Raw genomic sequence first — 24,178 nt, 5'->3', positions numbered from 1 at the left:
AAACTTACTAACCCACCCTCTACTTTTTCATCCAGATCCTTGTCATGAACCTCTTGCCAGAATAACACTTTTCCACCACTACCCTCTGTCTTCTATGGTCAGCGCATTCTGTATCCAAGCTACAAATTCACGTGCACCTGTTCCTTCTGGATAGCGTAGCATGAGTTAATTTGTCAAATGCCATAATCTCCTCAATCATCTTTGTTGCTTCCTCAAAAAAACTCAATCAAATGAGGAAGACTCAATCAATTGGTGCCTTCTACAAAGCCATGAAGACTGTGCTGAATCTGACCATGCCTTTCCAAATGCACTTAAATCCTATCCTAAAGTATCCTCTCCAATAGCTTCCTTACCACTTATGTTATCTACCTGTTCTTTTATATTTATTTTTTTTTCCACCTTGGCATATTGTGATCGTTTAATTTATTCCATTGTAGTTAGTGTATCTTTTGTAACTGTTGGGCTGTAGCAAAAAATAATTTTGGTGCACCTATGCATTGCACTTATGTAATGACAATAAACTTTCATCATCTTCATAAGATGCAAAGTACTCATTGGAGCCTTGCCCTCTTCCTGTTTCCAAGCAAAAAAATTCCTTCCCTAGTTATCAGCCTGCTTTTAATGTTCATATAAAATATCTTAGGATTCATTTTAATCCTACTCAGCAAGGAATCTTCACTGAATTACATTTCAAAGAGATATTCTTTAGAAAACATCAATGTTTCATTCTCTGCACTAAAGTATGGGTTAAGACAATATGGGATCAGATTGTACAAAAGCAAACATGAAGGAAACACTACCTCTGCTGGATACTGTGCTTGATCCAGCTGTGGCAGGTAATCCTGATTGCATTTGATAATTCGTGGAACAGCAAGACAATCCGTACATTTTTCATGTTTTGGATCTGCCTGCTGCAAGAAAGATTAAATATGAGCGAGAATAAAATATAGATAAAGTCTATGTAATATTATGCATTCATATACAAATAACTAAATTTGCTCATACTAAATTGAGCAGAAAAGCAAATTCCGCAGAGGATACAAACCGTCTGCAGAGAAATGTAGAGCGGTTAAGTGAGTAGGCAAACTTGGTAGATAGAGGTCAATGCTGGTAAATGTGAAATTGTCCACTTTGGAAATCAAAGTAATAAATTGGACAACCAATTAAATGGTGACAAAATGCAGCATGCGGTTGTGCAGAGAGCATTGGTGTACTTGTACATGAATTAAAAAAGGTTAGTAGCAGGTGCAACAGGAAATTATGGCAAATATGTTGTTCACCTTCACTGTTAGAGAGATTACTGTAAATTTACATCAGGGATGTTCTGCTTCAACCATACAGTGCATCGGTGAGGTCTTACCTATACCATAAGACTATAAGAGAGAGGAAAATAATTAGGCCATTTGGTTCATGAAGTCTTCTCCCTTCAAATCTTGGCTGATATTTTCTCCCTTTCAAATCCATTTTCCTGACTTCTCCCCTTAACATCAGACTCACTAATCAAGAATCAGTTAACTTCTACTTTAAATATACCCAATGACTTGGCCTCCACAGCCATCTATGACAATGAATCCACATATTCACCACTCTCTGGCTGAAGAAATTTCTCCTCGTCTCTGTTCTAAAGGGACAAACTTTTATTCTGAGGCTATGCCCTCTGGTCCATTACTGGTATTACATATTAACTTTTAGCCTGTGATCTTTCCCCTTCCTCCCTTACTGTCCATATTTATGTTCAGGCATCCACTTATTTTTCCAAAATACTGAGGAAGGCCTCAGAACCAAAACATTGAATTCCCTTTACTTCTGATAGGTGCTTCTTCAGCACTTTTGTGCTTTGCACTAGACCTTAGCATTTGTAGATTTTCCTGTTTTACCCAACAACTGGAAACACCTCCATGTTGACTCTACTGGGTGGTTTCAATGAGAACCCCCACCGCCATCTCATCCTTCTAAACTCAAGCAGGTGCAGGCCCATCAAATGCTTCTCATATATTAACCCTCTCATCCTTGGGGTAATTCTCATAAACCTCCTTTGGACCCTTTCCACCCTTTCTTACATATAGAGCCAAAAACTACTCTAAATACTCCAAAAATTGTCCAACTAATGCCTTATAAAGATTCAGTGTTACATTTTCACTTTTATATGGAGGGGTATAGAAGGCTATGGTTGGGTGCATTGGGACTAGGCAGAAGAATAGGTTAGCTCAGACTAGATGAGCAGAAGGGCCTGTTTCTGTATTGTAGTATTCTATACTTCTATGAACTCACAGATTTCTGGCACATCACTGTTGCCTTCCACAGTAAAGACTGATGCAAAATACCTGTTTAATTCATCCACCATTTTTGTACCTGGAGTATGTGTGCAGTTCAAGTCGACTTGAGAAAGGTCATACCAGCTTTGAAGCAATTCAGAAGTTCACCAGATTGATTCCAGACATGAGAGGGTTAGATCATGAGATCAAGCAGCCTTGGACTATTCTCAATGGAAATGAGATGCATAGGGGCAGTGGTAATCTTATAGAAACATCTAAATTATGAAAGGAAGAAACAAGATAGAAGCAGGGAGCTTACTTCCACTGCCAGCTGAGAATAAAGCCAGCAGACATAGCTTCACAATGTGGGAGAGTTGAGGAGGAACTGCTTCTCCCAGAGTGTAGTGACTCTATGATATTCTCTACCCAAAGGCAGCTTCATTAAATATATTTAAAAGACAAATAGATGGGTTTTGAAGAATAAAACATGAAGGGTTCTGGAGAAGTAAAGCCAAGTCCAAGGCCTGATCAGCCAAGATCAATGAATGGTGGAGCAGGTTAGATGGCCTACTCTTGCTATTTCTTGTGTTCTTTTATTCTTTCAACAACAGTAACCAGAGACACTTAGGACTTTGGATCCAGCATCTGAAGTTCTAAAACACAAACTGCAGGAGAAACTCAGTGGGCTGAGCTGCATCAGTCACCTTCTCTCCATATCAGATTCCAGCACTGCTATCCTCTGTCTTCTCATCACTCTCATCTGCCTCCACACAACCTCTCTCTCTCTTCGTCTGAGATCTGCCAATATACTGTCTCTGTCTGTCATGCTTTACCTCTCCCAATTCACCAGTCCCACATGGGTCCCTGTTCTATCCCTCCCACCCTGTCCACTTAGCACCAGCTGCTCTAATCTACATCCCCAGCTTTGATTAAGGGTTTCAGCCCAAAACATCAACCGTCCTCTTTGTCCCGTAGATGCTGCATGACCTGGCAAGTTCCTCCGGCAGATTTTGATTAGCAGTAGAAACTACAGTTTAGGATCCAATTATTTTAGATTTTGTAATAATGAGATGCCATGAACTTGAATGGACATCAAAGGCAAATGGCTTTTATATTATAAATACCGTAAAACCTCTGGTAAATGGAATTCAAGCAACGGACAAAAAGATTGAGGAAAAAAATATAAAATAAGAATAAAACAATAGTTAAAATTGAAAAAGTAAATGTTCTCTGAAGTAACACAAAAACCTTTGGTGAAGATTAAACAAACATTCAGCCTTGGTCGTACATGGAGCTACTTGAATAAAGTTGTGTTTGAATAAAATGGCATCGCCCAGGATGAAGATCTGGTTGATGCCACTTGCCATTGGAGTGACTCTCTTAAAGTGTCGCCTTCTCCCTGCTTAATAAGAGTCGCCCCGGTCAGAGGCTATTCCTGTCCCTCCATGGAGGGACCTGCAGATTCAGCAACTGTGAAATGTTTTCAAAGAATGTGACTGTCAATAAAGTAAAATGCTTAAAACATTTATATGTTCATGCAAGTGAAGTTTGTTCCTTACAGTATAATATTTTTGTCTTTTAACTATTTATTCTTAATGCAGATGGATTAGTAAGGCATTGTAAGAGTAAGTCTCAAGCAACCGGAAAATACATTTATTCAGCATCTACCAATCTCCATAGATGCCAGATACCAGGGGTTTTACTATACCATATTTACGTGCGATTATGTTTGAATCTCAGCTCACATACCCAATTTTCACTCAATCCAATATTCTGTTCAGAAATTGATCCTCCAGACTGATCGTCGATCTTCTCCCTTTCCCACTTTTCCTGCTGAGTAATAATCAATGAATTTTTAATTTCTTCTTCATTTCTGTGGAAGATTTTCAACAAGGGTTTCTGCTGTGCTACTTCAACAAAGCCCAAATGTTCATTCTGAGTAAACTCCAGTTGATGCTCACGACAATCCTTTTCACTCTGTTGACAGTCTGAAAGTTCAGATACCTGTACTTGTTTTTCTCTCAAATGCTTAATTTCAGTTAATAGAGATTCCTTTTCTTGAATGAGATTGACCTGATTTTGTTGCAACTCGTCTTTTTCTGAGGTAATAATTTGCAATGAATTTTGTAGTGAAATGATTTGCTCTATTGGATTTTCTTGCTTTTCATTTTCTTTCAATTCACAGGTGGCAGTAAGCATAGGCTTTTTAGATTGATTTTCATTATTTGTTTTTATTACATTAATCTTGGACATTTTGCCTTGCATTGTCATTTCAACTGTCGGCTTCTGATCATCTATTAAGTCAGTTTTCTCACACCTTTCAATCATCTGCTCCTTTAAAATTTTGAGCTCCTCTTTCAAATGTAAAATTTCGTGTTCTTTCAAAATCAAACCCTCTGAAAGATCTGATACTCTCTTAGTCAGCTCTTCCTTGTCCTGTTGAGCTATCTCAAGCTTTTCCATAAGCTCAGTTGCATCTTTTTCAATAACCTCTCTGCTTCCTAAAGTTTCAGGTTGGTGATAGGATTCGTCAATAGTTTTGTCTGACTGCACTTGGCTTGTCACTGTGAAATTGTCAATGCCTTTCCGCAATTCTGAAAGCTGGAGTTGTTCTCTTAAGTCCTTTAACTTGGTTTCATATTCAGTTTCTTGCCTAATCATTTTATCTTCAATATCGGATTTCATTTTCAACAAACAATCATATTCATCACGCAATTCTTGAAAGTTCACTTCAAAATTTTTCTCAGCAAAGGAATATGTGTTTCTTTGTCTCTCAACTTCCTCTTTAAGTTTTCTAACATTGGCTTCCAGCTGCTTATTAACCACAGTAAGTCTTTCTATTTGTCCTCTCAATTCTGAAAGGGCATGTTCATTAACCGATGCTAACTTATTCGTTTCAGGTATAACATGAATTTTCAACATTTCTTCCAATTGCTTTTTAATGGCTTCATTCTCTTCCTGCAGCACACTTAATTTTACCTTCATAGCTTCCTGCTCCTGCATTTGTTCCTCCAAAACTTTATTCCTGGCTTGTAGCTCAATGATCTCTTTTTCAAGTGTACCCTTTTCTTTTTCATCTTCAAGTTCAACTATTTGCAAACACGTTTCTGCCTCTACAGGGCTCCTCTGAGACAACTGTAGTTCTTCTTTTAATGAAGACACCTCATGTAACAACTGGTTATTTTTAATGACCATATTATCCCTTTCACAATTCATCTCTTCAATTTTTTTACCAAATTCTTTTTGCAAGTTAGCCAGTTGTTGATTCTGGTTTAAAGTCATTTGCTCTTGAAGAGTACAAACTTTCAATTTATGATCCCTTTCTAGATTTTCTTTCAGTTGATTCAACTCTTCTTCATGGCTAAACAAAAGTTGAGTCCTCAGTCTTTCTAATTCAGCTTCCTGAGATTCAGCCATCCTGTCCAAAACTTCATCTTTCTCTCTCTCCAGCATGTCCAGCTTAATTTTATAGTTGGTAACTTCTGCCTCGTGTTTAGATTCAAGCTCTTTATTAGATTCCGATGCAGCAAAGAGTTGAGCCTTCAACTGGTCAACCAAGTCTTTCAGTCCTTCCATTTCATGCATTCTGTACTTCTGATCAGTGACATTTTCTGATGTCATCCGAACCTGATCTTTAGTGAAACTGAGTTCTTGCAAAAGATCTTGGACTTGATCCTGCAGCTCCATCTGTTTCTCAGAAGCTTTTTCTAGTTGTTGTGTCATTTCTTCCTTTATTTGGTCTCTCTGAAAATGACTCTCTCTTAATTTTGAATTTAATTTGTTGATTTCCAAATTTAACACGTTAATTTGCTCCTCATTAACTAAGTTATTCACAGAATGACCCAAAGCTTTTTCCATTTCAGATTTATGTCTCTCAGTAACTTTCCTAATTTCAGAAGCATGTTGTTGCTGCAATTCTTGTTTCATCTGTACTATTTGTTTTCCATACATTTCATCCAATTCTGCTTGAAGTTGCTCCATTTTGCGATGGTTTTCTATTTCAATCCTTTGTATGGTTTCCAATTCAGATACATTGCCCAGGTGGCAACGTTTCTGGAGAGCTTCTATATTACCCATCAGGTTCTTTATTTCTTCTGATGACTGCCGCTCTCTTTGCTTTGAACTCATCAGTTCCATTTTTAGGTTTTCAGTCTCTTGATTTTTTAGTAAAATATGGTCATTTAAATCGTGAACTATTTTTTCAGAGGCAAGCATTTTATCTTTCAACAATGCTGTGGTACTTTCATAACTTTTAATAGTCTTTTCAAAATGTTCAATTAGTTGGCCTTTGTCACCTTTTTCAATGTCAGTCTGTAGAAAGGGAAAAAAATCCAAACATTTATATGATCAGGTGTTTGAACATTCTTTTACAAAGAGGTTTAAATACAATTAGATGGTCTATGCCATTGAACGAGTAATCCTCAACAATCTAGAAATGAGAACTGCAATTCCACTTCAATAGCAAGTTTAGCAAAACAGAACAGTCAGCTCCATTTTCATTTCTGAATTAGACATGAATGATCATATGGGGATAAAATATCTGTTGAAGCTAAGAAGAGCTAAATTTTAGTTCCCAAAATTCACAGCATAACTGAAGTTGAAATACTATTAAACAATGTGGAACTTAATTGTAAATATACACAGATCAGAGCTTAAGTTAGTCTAGATAAAGCTACCAGCAGTTACCATGACAATAAAGAAATATGCTAGCAACTACTAAAACACACACACACCCCCAAACACTAACTCCATAATCCATTGTTCCTTTGCATGAAGTATTGTTATAGCTTTCTTAACGCAGAAAGGACAGGATTGCACAAGGGAGGGCATTGATCAGGTTTGCTAGAATAGTTGTAGGCTTAGACTAGAACATCTCAAAAGAAGAGACTGGGTTTATTTTCCTTGGAGTGAAACATGAAAGTCTGCAGATGCTGCAATTGTAGTAAAAACACAAAAATGCTGGAGGAACTCGGCGAGTCTCACAGCATCCATTGGAGGTGAAGATATACCATATATACTTGTGTAATAGTTAATGCCTTGTAAAAGTCAACCCCCTTTCTTGGCCCCCAAAAATTGCACATTTTCTGTATGGTGTGTGAAAAGGTTGACCCCCCCCCCACTATTTTTTGGCCCCATCCGTCCGTCAATCCGAGCTCCCAACAGGCAGACCATGAACCCTCACCTCGGCCACCCACCCATCTGACCTCCTGACTACACGGCTGTCTTCGCACCGGAGCCTCCAACACCCCGATCGCAGATCCTCGCCTCAGCCACCTGCCCATTCGAGCTCCCAACCGACACCTCGAGCCACACAGATACCGTTGCCAAAAAAAAAATATCAGTGTAAAAGTTTACCTAAAATATTGGTCCCCAAAACGCGACTGCTACAAGAGTATGGTATTACTGACATTTCGGGTCTCAGACCTTCAGGGATATAAGCAAAGAACAGGAAGGCCTAAGAATAAAGACTGAATACTAGCCAGGGAAGGAGTTCAGGCCAAAAAAAGGCATTAATTGGATATGAGGAGATTTTGGCTCTTTGAACGGAGACAGACAGCGAGACAGCTCTGAGAGAAATGCGACGGGGACGGGGGGAGTGGGGGGACTGTGGGGGGGGGGGGGGGAGAAATACTTTAACGGAAACTGAAGAAGTTGATGTTATTTCCCTTGGATTAGAGGAGGATGAGGAGGGATTTACCAGATAAAGACAAATTATGGAGGCATGGATAGGGTTAATTGTCAGAAACTTCCCACACAGAATGGGGATCTAAAACCCATAGACACAGATTCAGGACGGGGTGGAGGCTTAAAAAGTGGATCCGAGGATGTTTTTCTTTCTACCTAGATGGTTAAAGTCATGAACACATTGCCCAAGGGTGCAGTAGAGGCAAGTCGTCTCAAAACATTTCAGTACTACTGAGTCAAATAATTGAATTGCCAAGGCATAGACAATGACGATGGACCAAGTGGCACCAATTGGGATTAAGAGATGATACTTAATTGTCTGAAATGAGATCCCAAAAAGATCAATTTCCATGCTGGATGATACTAGATAGTAAACTAATAAAAAAATAAAGGTACTCACAAACTATTTTCAATTTAAATTACCCTGAAAACATTACCCAAGAACCAGCCAATTTTCTGTTGATGGTCAACAAGTGCATTTAGTCGACCACAGAGGAATTAAAAAAAGCAAAAATATGATGTCTTTCTGCCTAAAAAAGATTTAAACACAAATCAAATCACTGATGAGATGGAAAAGATACAAGTGTAAAATGAAGTGATTCCCAATTAAGAGTACGTGTTGTAAATAAATATATCTAGAAGGTGGCATACCTCTACATGATCTTGAAGTTGAGCCTGCAGACATTTCATTTGATACTGACATTCCTCATTCACTTTTTGAAAAGATTTCAGCTGTTGATCCTGTTCCTCAATCTGCATTTGATAGGCAACAAGTTGCTGCTTTGAATGAATTAAGTCAGCTGCTGTGGTCCCATGGCTAGTACTTCTCACTGCTTCACTGGCCTGCAACTTCCACATCAAAGAAAATGCACACATTTCAAATTGTTAGTTTTTAGATGCAAGCAGAAAAGATCCAGACCATCTTAACACTGCACATAAACCATGCCATTAATTCATTTTGTGTTATGCATTGTAAGTAATATTTCACATCTTTCCAATTACACCATCATTTCATACACTCAGATTCATGACCACAAATAGTTGAGAATGCATGTGAGCCTTAAAGAAAACCTAGACTTGAGAGTTTCCACATTTGTGCATGCAGTCTTATTATTGACTCAGACTGGCAGGCAAGTCCCAGTTACTTTGACTACATAATGCCAAGAAACATTCAATGAATGCCAATAATTATCAATATGGATGATTTTTAATTCAACTCAAGAAATGCACTTCTAAACTCAATTTTTAAAAACACATTAGGCAAAATAAGAGAAAAAAATTAACTCTCAAGAAAAACAAATAAATAATAAAAAGGCAAATTTTAAATTTTCATAAGCTATTAAAGATTAATTGCATTTAAGGATAACCTTCAGTGTTTGATTCAAGGGCAATGCTTACAAATCATTTTTTTAATGTGATGAGCAAAAAGATGAGTATTGTCTGAGATTTAATGGGCAAAGAAAACCATTCCTACAGCAAACCAAACACAAGTAGCACCGAAGGAACATAAGGATCCTTTAAACTAGAATGGTTGGGGGGAGGGAACAAAATAGTACAGAGCAGTAAGGAGAAGGTTAGAATGCAAACAAAGAAAGTTAATAGTAAGTATTTGAATATGGATGGGCAGGTGATAGAGAAAGGAAATGCTCTGGAAGAAGATGAAGGGCAATTGGCAGGAAAAGTAAATAATGTTGTTATTAAAGATGAGGGAAAACAGGGATTAAAAATTGGGAAATCTCTGAAATTCATATATTTTGATGCCAGGAGTATTGTAAAAAAGGTGGATGAGCTGAAGGTGTGGATTGATACTTGGAAGTATGATGTGGTAGCGATTAGTGAGACATGGTTGCAGGAGGGATGTGATTGGCAACTGAATATCCCTGGGTTTCGTTGTTTTAGGTGTGATAGAGTCGGAGGGGCAAGAGGAGGTGGGGTTGCATTGCTTGTCAGGGAAAATATTACAGCGGTGCCTAGGAAGGATAGATTAGAGGGCACATCCACGGAGGCTATTTGGGTGGAACTGAGGAGTAGGAAAGGAGAGGTTACACTTGTAGGGGTGTATTATAGACCACCCGGAGGGGACCGAGACCTAGAGGAGCAAATCTGTAGGGAGATAGTAGATATTTGTGATAAGCACAGGGTTGTAATTATGGGAGATTTTAATTTTCCACATATAGATTGGGAAACACATTCTGTGAAAGGACTGGATGGGTTAGAGTTTGTGAAATGTGTGCAAGATAGTTTTTTACAACAATATGTAGAGGTGCCGACCAGAGAAGGAGCAGTGTTAGATCTACTGTTGGCAAATGGGATGGGTCAAGTGACGGAGGTTAGTGTTGGCGAGCACTTCAGGTCCAGTGATCATAATGCCATCAGCTTCAATGTCATTATGGAAAGAGAGAAATCAGGGCCAAGGATTGAGGTTTTTGATTGGGGAAAAGCTAGATTTGAGGAGATGTGAAAGGACTTGCAGGGTGTGCATTGGGACAATTTGTTTTATGGGCAGGATGTAGTAGAGAGATGGAAGTCTTTTAAAGATCAGATTTTGAGAGTGCAAAAGCTTTATGTTCCTGTTAGGTTAAAAGGAGGGGCAAAAGGTTTGAGAGAGCCGTGGTTTTCAAGGAATATTGGAAACTTGGTTCGAAGAAAAAGGGAGGCGTACATTAGATATAAGAAGCATGGAGTTAAGGAGATGTTTGAAAGATACATTGAATGTAAGAGGAATCTTAAGAGAGGAATTAGGAAAGCTAAAAGAAGGTACGAGAAAACTATGGCAAGCAGGGTGAAAACTAATCCAAAAGAGTTCTACAAATATGTTAATGGTAAGAGGAAAGCTAGAGACAAAATTGGTCCCTTAGAAAATCAGAGCGGAAAACTGTGTGTGGAGCCTATAGAAATGGGGGAGATATTGAACAGTTTCTTTTCTTCGGTATTCACTAAGGAGAAGGATATTGGGAGATGTGAGATAAAAAAAGCAAATTGAGTAAATATGGGGAATATAGAGATTACAAAAGGTGTAGTTTTAAGGCTTTTGAAGAATATAAAGGTGGATAAGTCTCCGGGACCAGACGGGATCTTCCCCAGGACATTGAGAGAAGTGAAGGAGGAAATAGCAGAGGCTCTGGCGGTAATTTTCCAAATGTCATTAGATATGGGGATAGTGCCGGAGGATTGGCGCATTGCGCATGTGGTTCCGTTATTTAAAAAGGGTTCAAGGAGGAAGCCTGGCAACTATCGGCCTGTAAGTTTTACGTCTGTGGTAGGTAAATTAATGGAGAAAATTCTTAGAGATAGTACTTATAAACATCTGGATAGACAGGGTCTGATCAGGAGCACTCAACATGGATTTGTGGGAGGAAGGTCATGTTTGACCAATCTGATTGAATTTTTTGAAGAGGTGACTAGGAATGTGGATGAGGGTAGCGCAGTGGATGTTGTCTATATGGACTTCAGTAAGGCCTTCGATAAGGTACCACATGGAAGGTTAGTTAGGAAGGTGCAGTCTTTAGGTATAAATTTTAAGATAGTCAAATGGATTGAACATTGGCTAAAAGGGAGAGGCCAGTGAGTGATAGTGGATAATTGTCTGTCAGGTTGGAGGCCGGTGACCAGTGGTGTACCTCAAGGATCTGTATTGGGCCCATTGTTGTTCGTTATATACATTAATGATCTAGATGATGGGATGGTGAATTGGATTAGTAAATATGCAGACGATACTAAGTTAGGTGGAATAGTGGATAATGAAGAAGGTTTTCAAGGATTGCAGAGGGATTTGGGCTGCTTAGAAAAGTGGGCTGAAAAATGGCAGATGGAATTTAATGCTGATAAGTGTGAGGTGCTTCATTTTGGTAAGAAGAATCAGAATAGGACATACGTGGTAAATGGGAGAGCATTGAGGAATACAGAAGAGCAGAAAGATTTAGGAGTAACGGTACATCGTTCCCTGAAGGTAGAAACTCACATGAATAGGGTGGTGAAGAAGGCTTTTAGTATGCTGGCCTTTATCAATCATTGCATGGAATATAGGAGTTGGGAGGTGATGTTGAGATTGTATAAGACGTTGGTGCGGCCTAATTTGGAGTTCTGTGTGCAATTCTGGTTGCCTAATTATAGGAAGGATATAAACAGAGTGGAGAGAGTGCAGAGAAGGTTTACCAGAATGTTACCTGGGTTTAAGCATCTAGAGTATAGGGAGAGATTGGACAGATTAGGTCTTTATTCTTTGGAGCGTAGAAGGTTGAGAGGGGATTTGATAGAAGTATTTAAGATTATGAAAGGGATAGACAGAGTGGATGTGGATAGACTATTTCTGTTAAGAGGAGGAAAGATTAAAACAAGAGGACATGAGTTAAGAATTAAGGGGCAGAGGTTTAGAGGTAACATGAGGGGGAACTTCTTTACTCAGAGAGTGGTAGCCGTGTGGAATGATCTTCCGGGAGAAATAGTGGCGGCGGAGTCAATTGTATTATTTAAGAAAAGGTTGGACAGGTATATGGATGAGAAGAAGATGGAGGGTTATGGGCATTGTGCAGGGAGGTGGGACTAGAAAGGGGTGTTTGGTTCGGTGCGGACTAGAAGGGCCGAATGGCCTGTTTCCGTGCTGTAATTGTTATGTTATGTTATGTTAATTTAATGAGATACAAGAATAACAAAAGCATGCCTGTACAGCAAAATACAAGCATTTAATTTTTAATGTAAGAGAAGTACATTAAAAACATGGAATCCTACTCTTGTACAACCTCTCTATGGCCAAGGAGACTCCTTACTCCTTATGGATACTGCAATTTTTTGTATTGCTTTGAATTTTCATCACCTCCAATGACCAGGTTAATAGCTATCAACCCTTCTTTAGTGTCAAAAAGATTGAAGCCACTCTATTAGGAAATGCTAAGAATGAACAGTTCTTGATTATGTAAATGAGCAATTTGAAAAAAAATTCCCTCATTACAAAATAGTGTATGTATAGAATGTGTTTAGCTCTGACAGCAAGGACTAAGTAGCATTCTTGTGTGTTATCACAGTGTGCTAAATTCATCAGTTCACACTTGTGTGCTTATATGTGTAGAGCAGAAAAACATGTACAGATCTTTTTAACTTCACAGGAATAGCCAAGATTAATTTTACCTGTTGAAACTGAATTTGTAGTTTTTGACTTTGCTCTGTTAACTCCAGAAATTCTTGTAGAATCTCATCCTTTTCTTTTCTAGCTTGTTGTAGGTTATCAGTAAGTTGAGTAATAATACCATCTCTTTGTTTGACTGCAGCTTCAAAATCTTGTAGCTGTGCATAGAAATTTACAGTATAAATAAATAACACTAGTAACAAGATTAAATGCTTAGTCGTGAACTTCAAATATCCAACTTCCCACTCCACATTTGGCACCTTTGACATTATACAGCTTCTTGGTACTGGCAATGCTTAGTATCTTTGCTTTAACATTAACTGGATCTTATTTTCTTTCACACTAACTGTAAATAAATACAGAACTTAAAATAAAATGCACACACATTTTCCCCTACATTGCATAAACAAATAGAGGAGTTTGGCACAATAGAGTGTGGCACAATCACACAAAAAAATACTGGTGGTCAGAAATTGGTAAACAGTGTTCCATTTTTACATCTGCCTTCACAGATCTCTACCATATGTAATATAACATTTCCCAGTAATTAAAAACTGTACAGGGCACAAATATTTTTTAAATCTCTTGGATTACATTTTTCTTATTCCTTTTTCTCTGCATGCAATACTTCTGCATTTGTTAAAAGGTAAATAACATCAGTGTAACTAAGGGAGGAGCTGGGTTCAAAGGCATTAAAGTGTTCAACACTGTGATCAAAAGTAATAATTTGCATTATATCCCTTGCAAATCCCAACACAAGTGCAGAAGAAAATATGCTAAGATTAGGTCTGAGTTATTGAGAGATTTAATATTCAAACTAAGAAATTCTAGGGTGTTTTGACAATGGTAGAATGAGAAATACCTTCCTATGAAACAATACAAGCCAATATTTTAAAACAAAATTAGTTGTTTGGGAAAAAACAATAACAGTGCATGAGGAAGATGCAAGAGGTTGGACTCGGAGACCTTTGGTCCAAATGGACTGTTTTGGACTGGACAGTTTTGTTTTTGAATAATGCAAAAACTGCATAAATTCAGAATTATCCTCAAAGACAAAGAGAGCACATTTGACATTTTCACACAATGTTCTTATAAAATATACCAACACATCAGTTGAAAAAGAAAGAATGGAAAATAATGTGGGAAATACAGAGAAACATTATTAAAGAAATAGATATAGTTTAAGATTTAATATGAACATATTTTGGTGCCTCGAGTCGTTTTTGTTCAGTAATTGTGCAACATCCTCCAGATACTTGTATCAGCTACAACTTACCACTTACCAAGCACATTCATCATCTCTCATGGGAATTACCTGCAAACCTGAACAGTTAACACATTTTCCTGAATCAAAGTATTTTGTGTTGAGAATGGCAAATTTTGTTACATCCAAATGCCAGTTTCCCCCCCCCACCTGATAAGTGTGACAAAGTTAATGATTTGAGCACTAACGTGCAAGTCTTGAACTAGTTGGTCTCTGTTCACTATTATTTTCTACATGCATTTTGTGGTTAGACCACTGTAATAAAGCCAGAGAACGAATTAATGCAATGTATACAAGATTGTCTGCTACATTATATATTGAGCAATTACAAAAGCAGCTGTGTGAGATATCTTTTCTTGCAATGAGAAGCCTTTTAGGATCCTTTATGGAACAGTAGAGTCCCAAATCTAAGCAAAGGAAAGTACAAAGTTATGAGGTATCAGGTTAGATGGATACAGGATGTTCTTGAAAGGCACAACAGTGGATGGACATAGGATATTATTTAAGGAACTAAGGCAGAAACTATGCTCATTAGAAGTTCCACTCCTGCATAAAAACTCATCCATGGATAACAAAATTACATCATTAGTTGCAATATGAAATTATAAAATGTAGCAAGATCGAAGAGAGCAGTTTAGAATCAAACCAAAAAATGTCCAAATGATTCAGAGAGCAAAAGCAACCTATGAGAGTAAATTTGCAAAGAATACAATAACACAGTAAAAGCTTTTATGGTTAGATGAAAAGATTAGTGAAAACAAATGCAGATCTCAAATTCATAAAGGAGATACTTTATAATAGGAAACAAAGGCATGGCAGAATAATTCAATAGACTATGGTTCTGCTCACAGAAGAGGGCACAAACAAATCTTGGTAACCAAGAGCCTCATGGAGGAAATTGGAATCAATAAAATGGTGGAAAAATTAGTAAGACCAAAAACTGAGAAATCCCCTGGGTTAATAGATGTAGCTATGGATACATTGATCATGTTACAAAACTTTGTAGGTTATAGAAAAATTCCAGGAGGAAGAAGAGAATCAGAGGTAACCCCTCTATTCAAAAAAAAAGGTAAGAAATGAAACTTCAGACCTAACCTAACGATAATAGGAAACATTCTGGATGTGTTAACAGGATACATTGAATTTAACCAATGGGATTGCACAAATTCAACATACTGTTTGAAGCAGTGGGGGAAGATGTTACATTTGAGATTAGGGAGAGCATCTCTGTAGTTGTTCAGAGAAGATATTTTGGAGGATTATGTAGTGGAGCTGAGAAAAAGGGGGTGAAACTTTGATGAGGTCATATTAAGTGCACAAGGGCAAGAAGGACTGCAAGAATCAGAGAAGTAATTGAACAGGGAAATTGCAAACAACTGTAGAAATAATTAGGGTCTTAATAATAGGCTATTTCAACTTCCCTTATAGACTGGGATTCTCACATTGTAAACCACTTGAACTGAGCAGAATTTATTAAACATGTACAAGAAAGTTTTCTCAAACATGTAGATGGCCTGACTAGAGAGGGTGCAACACTGGATTTCCTGTTGGGAATGAGGCAGGGCAAGTGACTGAAGTGTCAATAGGAGAGCACTTTGGGATCAGTAACTCCATTGGTTTTACAAATAATTATGGAAAAAGGATAGGGCTGGTCTACAGCTTAAAGTTCTAAATTGGACCACAGCAAATTTAGATATTAGACAATAATTGATTAGAACCACATCATCTCTCCTCCCAATCAAGTACTGCTTGTCTGTATTTAGCATGGATTAAGACATGGAGGCTAGAGAACTCGAGGAAGAAGAGTATTATGCAGAAGAGACTCCACTTCACAAAATGTTGGAGGTTTTAAAAGAGATGCAAGTAGACAAATCTTCAGTGTCTGTTCCAGTATATGTAAGAACATAGTGAGATTCCAGGAAAGAAATTGCAGGAACTGAACACAATCTTCTGGAGGATCTCAGCAGGACAATCAACATCAATGGGAGAAATAAGTTTCAGGCCAAGATCTTTCATCATGAGCTGCATTCCTATCAATTCCACCCCGCCCCCCCCTCCCACCAATTCTACTTCTCACATACACTAAGGTACAATCTACAGTGGCCAGTTAACTTACCAACCAAGATATGGGAGAAAACTAGAGCACTCAGAGGGTGGCGGGGGCTGGTGGGGTGGTAGGTGAAGACGAGTAGGATTCTATGTTTATTGTTTCTAGGGGTGGGGGGGGGGGGGGCTATGGCATACGAGCAGGAAATGGAAGAGATGTGGGTGAGGGCCGAGTTAATAGTGGAGGAGGGGAAGCCACATTTGTGGAAGAAGGCAGACACAGCCTCCGCATCCAACACATTATCCGCCAGAATTTCTGATACTTACTACAGGACGCCACCACCAGACACATTTTTCCTTCTCCTCTCCTCTCAGCCTTCCGTAGAGACTGCTCCCTACTTGACTCACCCACCCCCCCCCCCCACCCCCCCAGCATCTTCCACTGTGGTTGTAGGAGGTGTAATACCTGCACCTACACCTCCTCCCTCACCACAGTCCGAGGACCCAAACAGACCTTTCAGGTGAAACAACACTTCACCTGTACCTCCAAAGAACTCATTTACTGGATCTGGTGCACTCTGTGACCTTCTCTACATCAGAGAGACCAGTCGCAGATTAGGAGATCGCTTCACCCAGCATCTCCTTTCCTTCTGCAACAAAAGCGACCTCCCCATAGCCAACCATTTCAATTCTGAGAAATAATCTCAAGCACACATATCTGTCCATGGCCTTTCACACTAGCCCACCCTGACCACTCGCCAATTGGAGGAACACCTCAATTTTCCTCTGGGCACCCTCCAACCCTAGGGCATGAACATTGAGTTCATTGCATTCCACTAATCAGCTTGCCTTCCCCCCCCCCCCCCCCAACTAGTCATTCCAGTTCCCACTTCCTTTCTCTCTCCACCTAGCCTAGACTCCTCCCCACCCCACCTATCATCTCCCACCCTCACCCTCCTTCCATTCAGACATCTCTCATGTTCCCCCATACCTTGATGAAGGGCTCAAGCCCAAAACATTGGTGATGTATCTTCATCTTTGCTACATAAAGGCACTGTTTGACCTGCTGAGTTTCTCCAGTATTTGTGTGGTTTTTTTTTTAATTTATAAGGCAGAAGGGTCTTGATTACAATAACAGAAAATGCCTCACTATTGTAAAAATTAAAAAGTAAAAATATAAAAGTATAAATTATCAGGAGTAAATACAATTCATGTAACTATAAAACTTGTTTGGGAACAACTGCCACAAATTAAATTGGAATACTTTAGGGAAAAAAATCATTGGTAGAAAATCTTATAAATTAATAACATTAAATTAATTTAAAGGGAATGAGGAGCTAGGGATCAAAATAAAAAGAACCAAAAAGGTGGTAATCTCTGGATTATCATATTTTAAAAGCTCAATGAGTATAAGGGGCACTTTATCTGAATACCCACAGTATTTGAAACAAGGTCAATGAAATTGTGGCACAAATTAGTTAAAAGGGGTATGATTTAGTGACCATTACAGAAATGTGGTTGCAGGGTGGAGAGGACTGAGTATTAAATATCCAAGGATATCAGGTAATAAGGAAGGACAGGCAGGAAAGTAAGAGTTCTGGGATAACGCTCTTAGTTAAGGATGAGATCATGCCAATAGTGAGAGAAGATGCAAGATCTAAGGAGCAAAACAAAAAAATCACTGTTGAGAGTGGTCTAAATGCCACCTAATAATAAAATTAAAATGGCATAGGCAATAAACCAAGAAATATCAGATGATGCAAGGATGGTACAGCAGTTACCGAGGGGGACTTTAACATGAACATAAATTGGCTGAATCAGGTTGGTCGAGGCAACCTTGAAGAGGACTTTATAGAATGGATACATGATGGCTTTCTTGAACAGCAATCTACAAGGAAACATGCTATCTTGGATCTGGACCTGTGCAGTGAGAGAAGTAAAATTAGCGATCTTGTACTTAAGGATCCTCTTGGAAAGAGCAGTCACAGTATGGTTATACTTCTCATACAAATAGAGGGTACAATAACCAATGTGTTATGCCTAAACAGAGGTAACTACAATGGGATGAGGGAGCAGTTGGCCAGGGTAGACAGGGAATGCAAGCTATATGAGGGATGGTTGAGGAACAGTGGAAGACTTTCAAAGAGATTTTTCACAGTGCTCAACAAAAATATAAAAGCACAATATGGATGGGGACAGCCAGTCTTAGATAACTAAGGAAATAAAAGACGGCATCAAATTAAAAGCTCCTGCATACAACGTTGCCAAGAGCAATGGGAAACTAGAAGACTGGGAAAACTTAAAAAAAAACAACAAATAACTACAAAGCAAAAAATAAGGAGATGGAAGGTAGACTATTAGAAAAGATTAGCACAAAATTAAAAAAAACAGACAATAAAAGTTTTTATAATTATATAAAGCGCTAAAGCAGAGTTTGGTTCATTGGAAGATGAGAAGGGGGAATTGATATTGGATAATGAGGAAATGGCTGAGGCTTTGAATGACCATTTTGTTTCAGTATTCACAGTGGAGGACACAACAAACATGCCAAAGACAAATTTTAAGGATGTGATGAGAGGCGAGATTCTGGCTGTAATAGCTCTCACTAAAGAGGTAGTACTCAAGAAAACGAGGTCTAAATATAGATAAGTCTCCAGGTTCTGATGGAATGCAGCCCAGGGTACCGAAACAAATAGCAGAAGTTATAGTCAAGGCTTTGGTGTTAATTTACCAAAATTGTCTGGATTCTGGGTAGGTCTCAGTGGATTGAAAGACTGAACATCATGTCATTATTCAAAAAACGATGAAGGCAAAAGGCAGGAAACTAAAGGCAAGTAAGTTTAACATCTGTAGATGGAAAAATGCTCGAAATTATCATTGAAGAAGAAATAGCGAGGCATCAGGCAGATGCAGCATGGATTCAGTAAAGGTAGCTCCTGTTTGACAAATTTATTGGAGTTCTTTGCAGCTATAATGAGTGCAGTAGATAGAGGGGAGCAGATGGATGTTGTTTACCTTGATATCCAGAAGGTATTCAATAAGGTGCCACACAAAACACTCGTATAGAAAGTAAGGATGAATAGAGTTGGATGTGACGTATTGGATAGAGGATTAGTTAATGAATAGAAAACAGAGATGGAGATACAGGGGCGTTCTTCTGATTGGCAATCAGAAGTGAGCCGCGGGGGTCGGTGCTGGGCCTACAACTGTTCACAATATACATAAACAATCTGGAAGAGGGGACAGAGTGTCGGGTATTTAAATTTGCTGATGATACTAAAATGAGTGAACAGCAAATTGTGCAGAGGATATGAAGAGTCTGCAGAGCTATAGATAGGTTATGCAAGTGTGCAAAGGTCTGGCAGATGGAGCACAATGATGGCAAATGTGAGGTTATCCAGTTTGGAAGGAAAAATTGAAGATCAGAATACTATTTAAATGAAAAGTGATTGCAAAATGCAAGGATTTGGAAATGCTTGTGCATGAATAGCAAAAGGATGGTTTGTAGGTGCAGCTGGCTATCAAGAAAGCAAATAAAATGTTGGCCTTCATTGCTGGTGGGATGAAATTTAAGAGCAGAGAGATTATGCTGCAACTGTACAAGGCACTGATGAGGCTGCATCTGGAGTATTGTGCACAGTTCTGGACTCCTGACTTGATGAATTGGCTTTGGAGGCAATGCAGAGGAGATTCACTATGAGGAGAGATCAAGTCGCCTTGGACTATATTTGCTGGAATTTAGAAAAATGGGAGGAATTTTAAGGAAACATAAAATTATGAAAGGCATAGATAAGGTAGAGGTAGGCAAGTTGTTTCCGTTGATAGGTGAGACCAGAACTAGGAGACAGTCAAAATTCAGGGTAGTAGGTTTAGGACATAGATGAGGAGGAACTGCTTTTCCCAGGGTGTTGAATCTGTGGAATTTGCTGCCTGTTAAAGCAGTGGAGGCTACCTCAGTAAATATATTTAAGGTTAGATAGATTTTTACATAGGTCGGAAATTAAGAGACATGGGGGAGGGGTGGTGAAGAAAAGCAGGTTGGTGGAGATGAGCCTATCAACAGATCAGTCATTGAATGGCAGAGTAGGCTTGACGGGCTAGATCGCGTACTCCTGCTCAGATTTCTTATGTTCTTATATTCTACATATACAGAATATTAATTAGAAATAAAAATGTGTTTGAAATAAGCAAAAGGTGACAATCCATTCAAATATTTCTTTTCTCATGCCCAAATAGACCGATTTCGGTAATCATTCAGAAGCCAAAATGAGATTTCATATTTTTAGCTTTGAAAATGCATTGTTTAATTTTGTATGAGACATTTTTAAAAATTGAAAGAGATTAGCAAGTAACATTTTGTCTCAACATAAAACAAAAAAATCAAACATTTTTTATTAATTTAAATTCTGAGAAATGCAATAAATAAATAAATACATACATACATAGATTTACTCACTACCTCACAATATAAAGTAGAAATTATGGAAATTTACCTGCTGAAAACCTTCTGTACCAAATACACTCCTCAGTTCTTCAAGCTCTCTCTTCAGCTCTTCAACCTCCCGATGTTTAGCAACCAAATCATCCTCCATTATCTCAAGTCTAGTGTGAAGCGGCTGTTTATCATGGTCAGAGCAGACTTCTGATATGCTACATTCCTCTTCCTAAAGCAATTAAAATTAATTTAAAATCTTTATTGGGTACAATGTTGGATTTTCAAAGAGATCCTGTAAACATTTTTACAAAACTAATTTTTCTAATAGATTCAATACAAAACATGCAGCTACAAACATCACTATAGCAACTACTGTTGTTAGCAATTTGCACCTCAGCAGCTTCAATATTTCTTATTTTTCACACACAGGACTTTGATGGATAAGAATTAAAACAATATTGTTATTTCAATGCCATTTCTGGTGGATACACATGAAATTTCACAATATAGCTACAATACTGTAAAATCTTAAATTTTTGGTCATCTTCAAATGATGGGAGGAAATTCATGCAGACATGGGGAGAACATACAAACTCCTTACAGTGTCTGATTCGAACCCAAGTTGCTGGCGCTGTAACAGCCACCTAATACCAATATTGGTATTAAGCTTAGAAAATTGATTATTTTTAGACAGGGTCCTTCCTGTCCGACTGCATCATTGTGGTATGGGAATGGCAAAGCTTCGGACCGGAAATCAAAACAGAGGATCATCAAGACAGCTGAGAAGATCACTGGGGTCTCCCTTTCCTCTACTGAAGACAATTACTAGCAGCATTGCTTAAAAAGGGATCAAAGAATTATAGAAGACCCTTTCCATCCAGCATAGAGTATCTTTGAACCACTGACATCAAAGACGAGGTACAGGAGTATCAAAATCAGGTCTGCCAGGCAGGGAAATAGCTTCTTCCTGCAGGCTGTGAGATTGAGACATACAACATTTTGACAGGGCTAGACAGGTTGGAGAAGTCCAGAACAAGGGGTTGATGTCTAAGGAAATAGGGTAAGCCAATTAGGACCAAGATGAATTGTGTTGTGAATTTGTGGAACTCCCTGCCACAGGAAGTTGTGAGCCATAAATATATATATTTTATTGGGTTGAGGGATGAAGGAGTATGGGGAGCAAGCAGGAATTGAGTACTGAAGTCACATGATCAGCCACGATCATTTTGAATGATCTTGTCTTCTCTCCTTCCTAGTTCTGATGAAGTATCTTTTACATGATTTGCCAGCTATGCTCCTCTATCAACATTTTTATTAGCACTTTAGATTTTACGTTTTAAGTTTTTGATTTCCAAACCAAATTAGACTCGGCTGTTCAACCCTTATATTCCCCAAACAATTGACTTATATTATAAAGGAGATACAGGTGGTATTTGAAGGAAGAACAGCTGATATTTCAAGGCATGTCAGCACCCAATGAATTAATTAAGACAATATTCCAAGAAAGTAAAGCAATAAATTCATAATTTCATGAAAATATATACTTTTTTTATATCCAATGTGTTAAAATACTATTTTAATCAGATATAGAGTTGAATGTTTTCAGTAACAATCAATTCTTAATTTGAGGGTGTAAGATTTTTTTTAAAAATAGACCTGATTTAAATCATAACAATGGCCAATGGACTTATCATAATTTGCACTTTCTAGCCAAACTCAAATTTAAAAATCTTGAGCTTCCATTATTAGTAGCTTGAATATTTCATTTAGTTCACACAAAAAATGGCAACTGCTTTTCAGATCATCGTCAAAAGCTAGAAGTAGCAAAGAGCCACCATCTATTCTCCCAGCAACATAACATTCAAGGTTAGTACATACAATGTATTAGTTTGCTAATATTAAAGACAGTATTAACCATTTGCTACGCAAAATGACTGAAAATGGTCACTGTATTTTTGGGTGAATTTGTACAATGAGAATAAGGATAATTAATGTGGGAACATTTATATGCCCTTTCAACTGTTACTATTAGCAGTGTGCCAGATCAGATGAAGCATGGACAAATGATGTCCACAATGATGTTCTGTTTCAACATTGGTTGCCTTAACTGAAAAATCAAAATGACTGCCTTCAGCTACATTTAAATAGTTTTCTACATTGTTCAATTTTATCATCTCTCTCAAGTTATCAATGATGCATCTTGAGTAATGCTAAGGTCTTGTTGTTCGTGGGTAGGGAAATATCCAATTAAAATTTGCCATCAAATTATTAAGTTGCTAAAAATTTCTGACTTAAGTAATCGGCATGTTTGTCAACTTTTAAAATAACACATAATTTTCACGTCTTCCAAAATTATGATTACTTAATTCCAGAATGTGAATTGTATTATGGATTTATACACGGAGCACCATTCCAGCCATTGTTTGGGAGTGTGGGGGTGGTGACAGTTAAGGATGTCAGTAAGTTATTTTACTTCATACTATACCCTTGTCATATCTTCTGCTTTAAATAGTGTTTCGCGTTGTACTGTAAAACAACCATTTGCCTGTGCAAACCAAACAATTACTTTTAAGCATCTTCTCAGCCATTCCCCAAAACACATTTACCAAATGATGACATTCGTTAACAAGTTTGAAAGACCATACAAATCATTCTTATCCATTTATTTAATAATTTATTTAATTTATTTAGCACATTAGGCAAGTCTCTTAAAATTCCATTTAAAACATATTTGTCGCATGTGCTTATAAACTGCAAGGAATTAAATATCGATAAAAGTTTATCAAGGTTGTTAAATTTAAAAATATTTAATTACAATTAACCAAGATATTTTAAAAATTAACATATTATATTCATTTGAATTACAATGATTGGCAATAAAATGACACATTTTGGCCATATTTTGCTTTCAATTTTGAATGGTTCACTTAAACTTCCTGCATGGTAAACACCAAAATAATTTAAAATTCTTTTCTTTAAATCTCCCTGTAGGCTTGACTCTTTCACAGCAAACTATTAGCCCAATCGATCCAAGACACCTACACCCCTAAAATTTTGTTCCAATTTCTTTGACCCAATTGGCAAGAATTGTCCAAGTTTATTTTTTTGGTAGTATTTTCTTCTTTAATAGTTCTACAGTGCCAAACTGCATGAGTTTTTCAAGCTTTGTTGGGACCAAGGTAAACTGCCTCAGGATCTTCGTGATGCCACCATCATCACCCTGTACAAAAACAAAGGCGAGAAATCAGACTGCTCAAACTACAGGGGAATCACGTTGCTCTCCATTGCAGGCAAAATCTTCGCTAGGATTCTACTAAATAGAATAATACCTAGTGTCGCCGAGAATATTCTCCCAGAATCACAGTGTGGCT

At 38.0% G+C, this 24,178-nt stretch overlaps 1 protein-coding gene across 4 annotated transcripts in view; it reads right to left on the bottom strand.

Moving 5' to 3' along the window:
• The window catches only part of akap9 (A kinase (PRKA) anchor protein 9), a 226,267-nt gene that overhangs the window by 165,389 nt on the left and 36,700 nt on the right, over positions 1-24,178 (bottom strand). For 2 of the 4 annotated variants that reach the window (XM_069914357.1, XM_069914358.1), the window contains exons 4-9: positions 23,293-23,352; positions 20,866-21,036; positions 13,065-13,220; positions 8,592-8,789; positions 4,005-6,566; positions 801-911 (exon numbers count right to left, since the gene is read on the bottom strand). In XM_069914357.1, the coding sequence (XP_069770458.1) occupies positions 801-911; positions 4,005-6,566; positions 8,592-8,789; positions 13,065-13,220; positions 20,866-21,036; positions 23,293-23,352 (3,258 nt within the window). The remainder of the gene's footprint in view (positions 1-800; positions 912-4,004; positions 6,567-8,591; positions 8,790-13,064; positions 13,221-20,865; positions 21,037-23,292; positions 23,353-24,178) is intronic. The other 2 variants (XM_069914361.1, XM_069914359.1) reach the window with 2 other exon arrangements.

This window comes from Narcine bancroftii, chromosome 1 (assembly GCF_036971445.1).
Source record: "Narcine bancroftii isolate sNarBan1 chromosome 1, sNarBan1.hap1, whole genome shotgun sequence".
Taxonomy (NCBI): domain Eukaryota; kingdom Metazoa; phylum Chordata; class Chondrichthyes; order Torpediniformes; family Narcinidae; genus Narcine; species Narcine bancroftii.
Note: the sequence above shows the minus strand (reverse complement) of the source record. Positions and strands in the feature narration are given on the sequence as shown.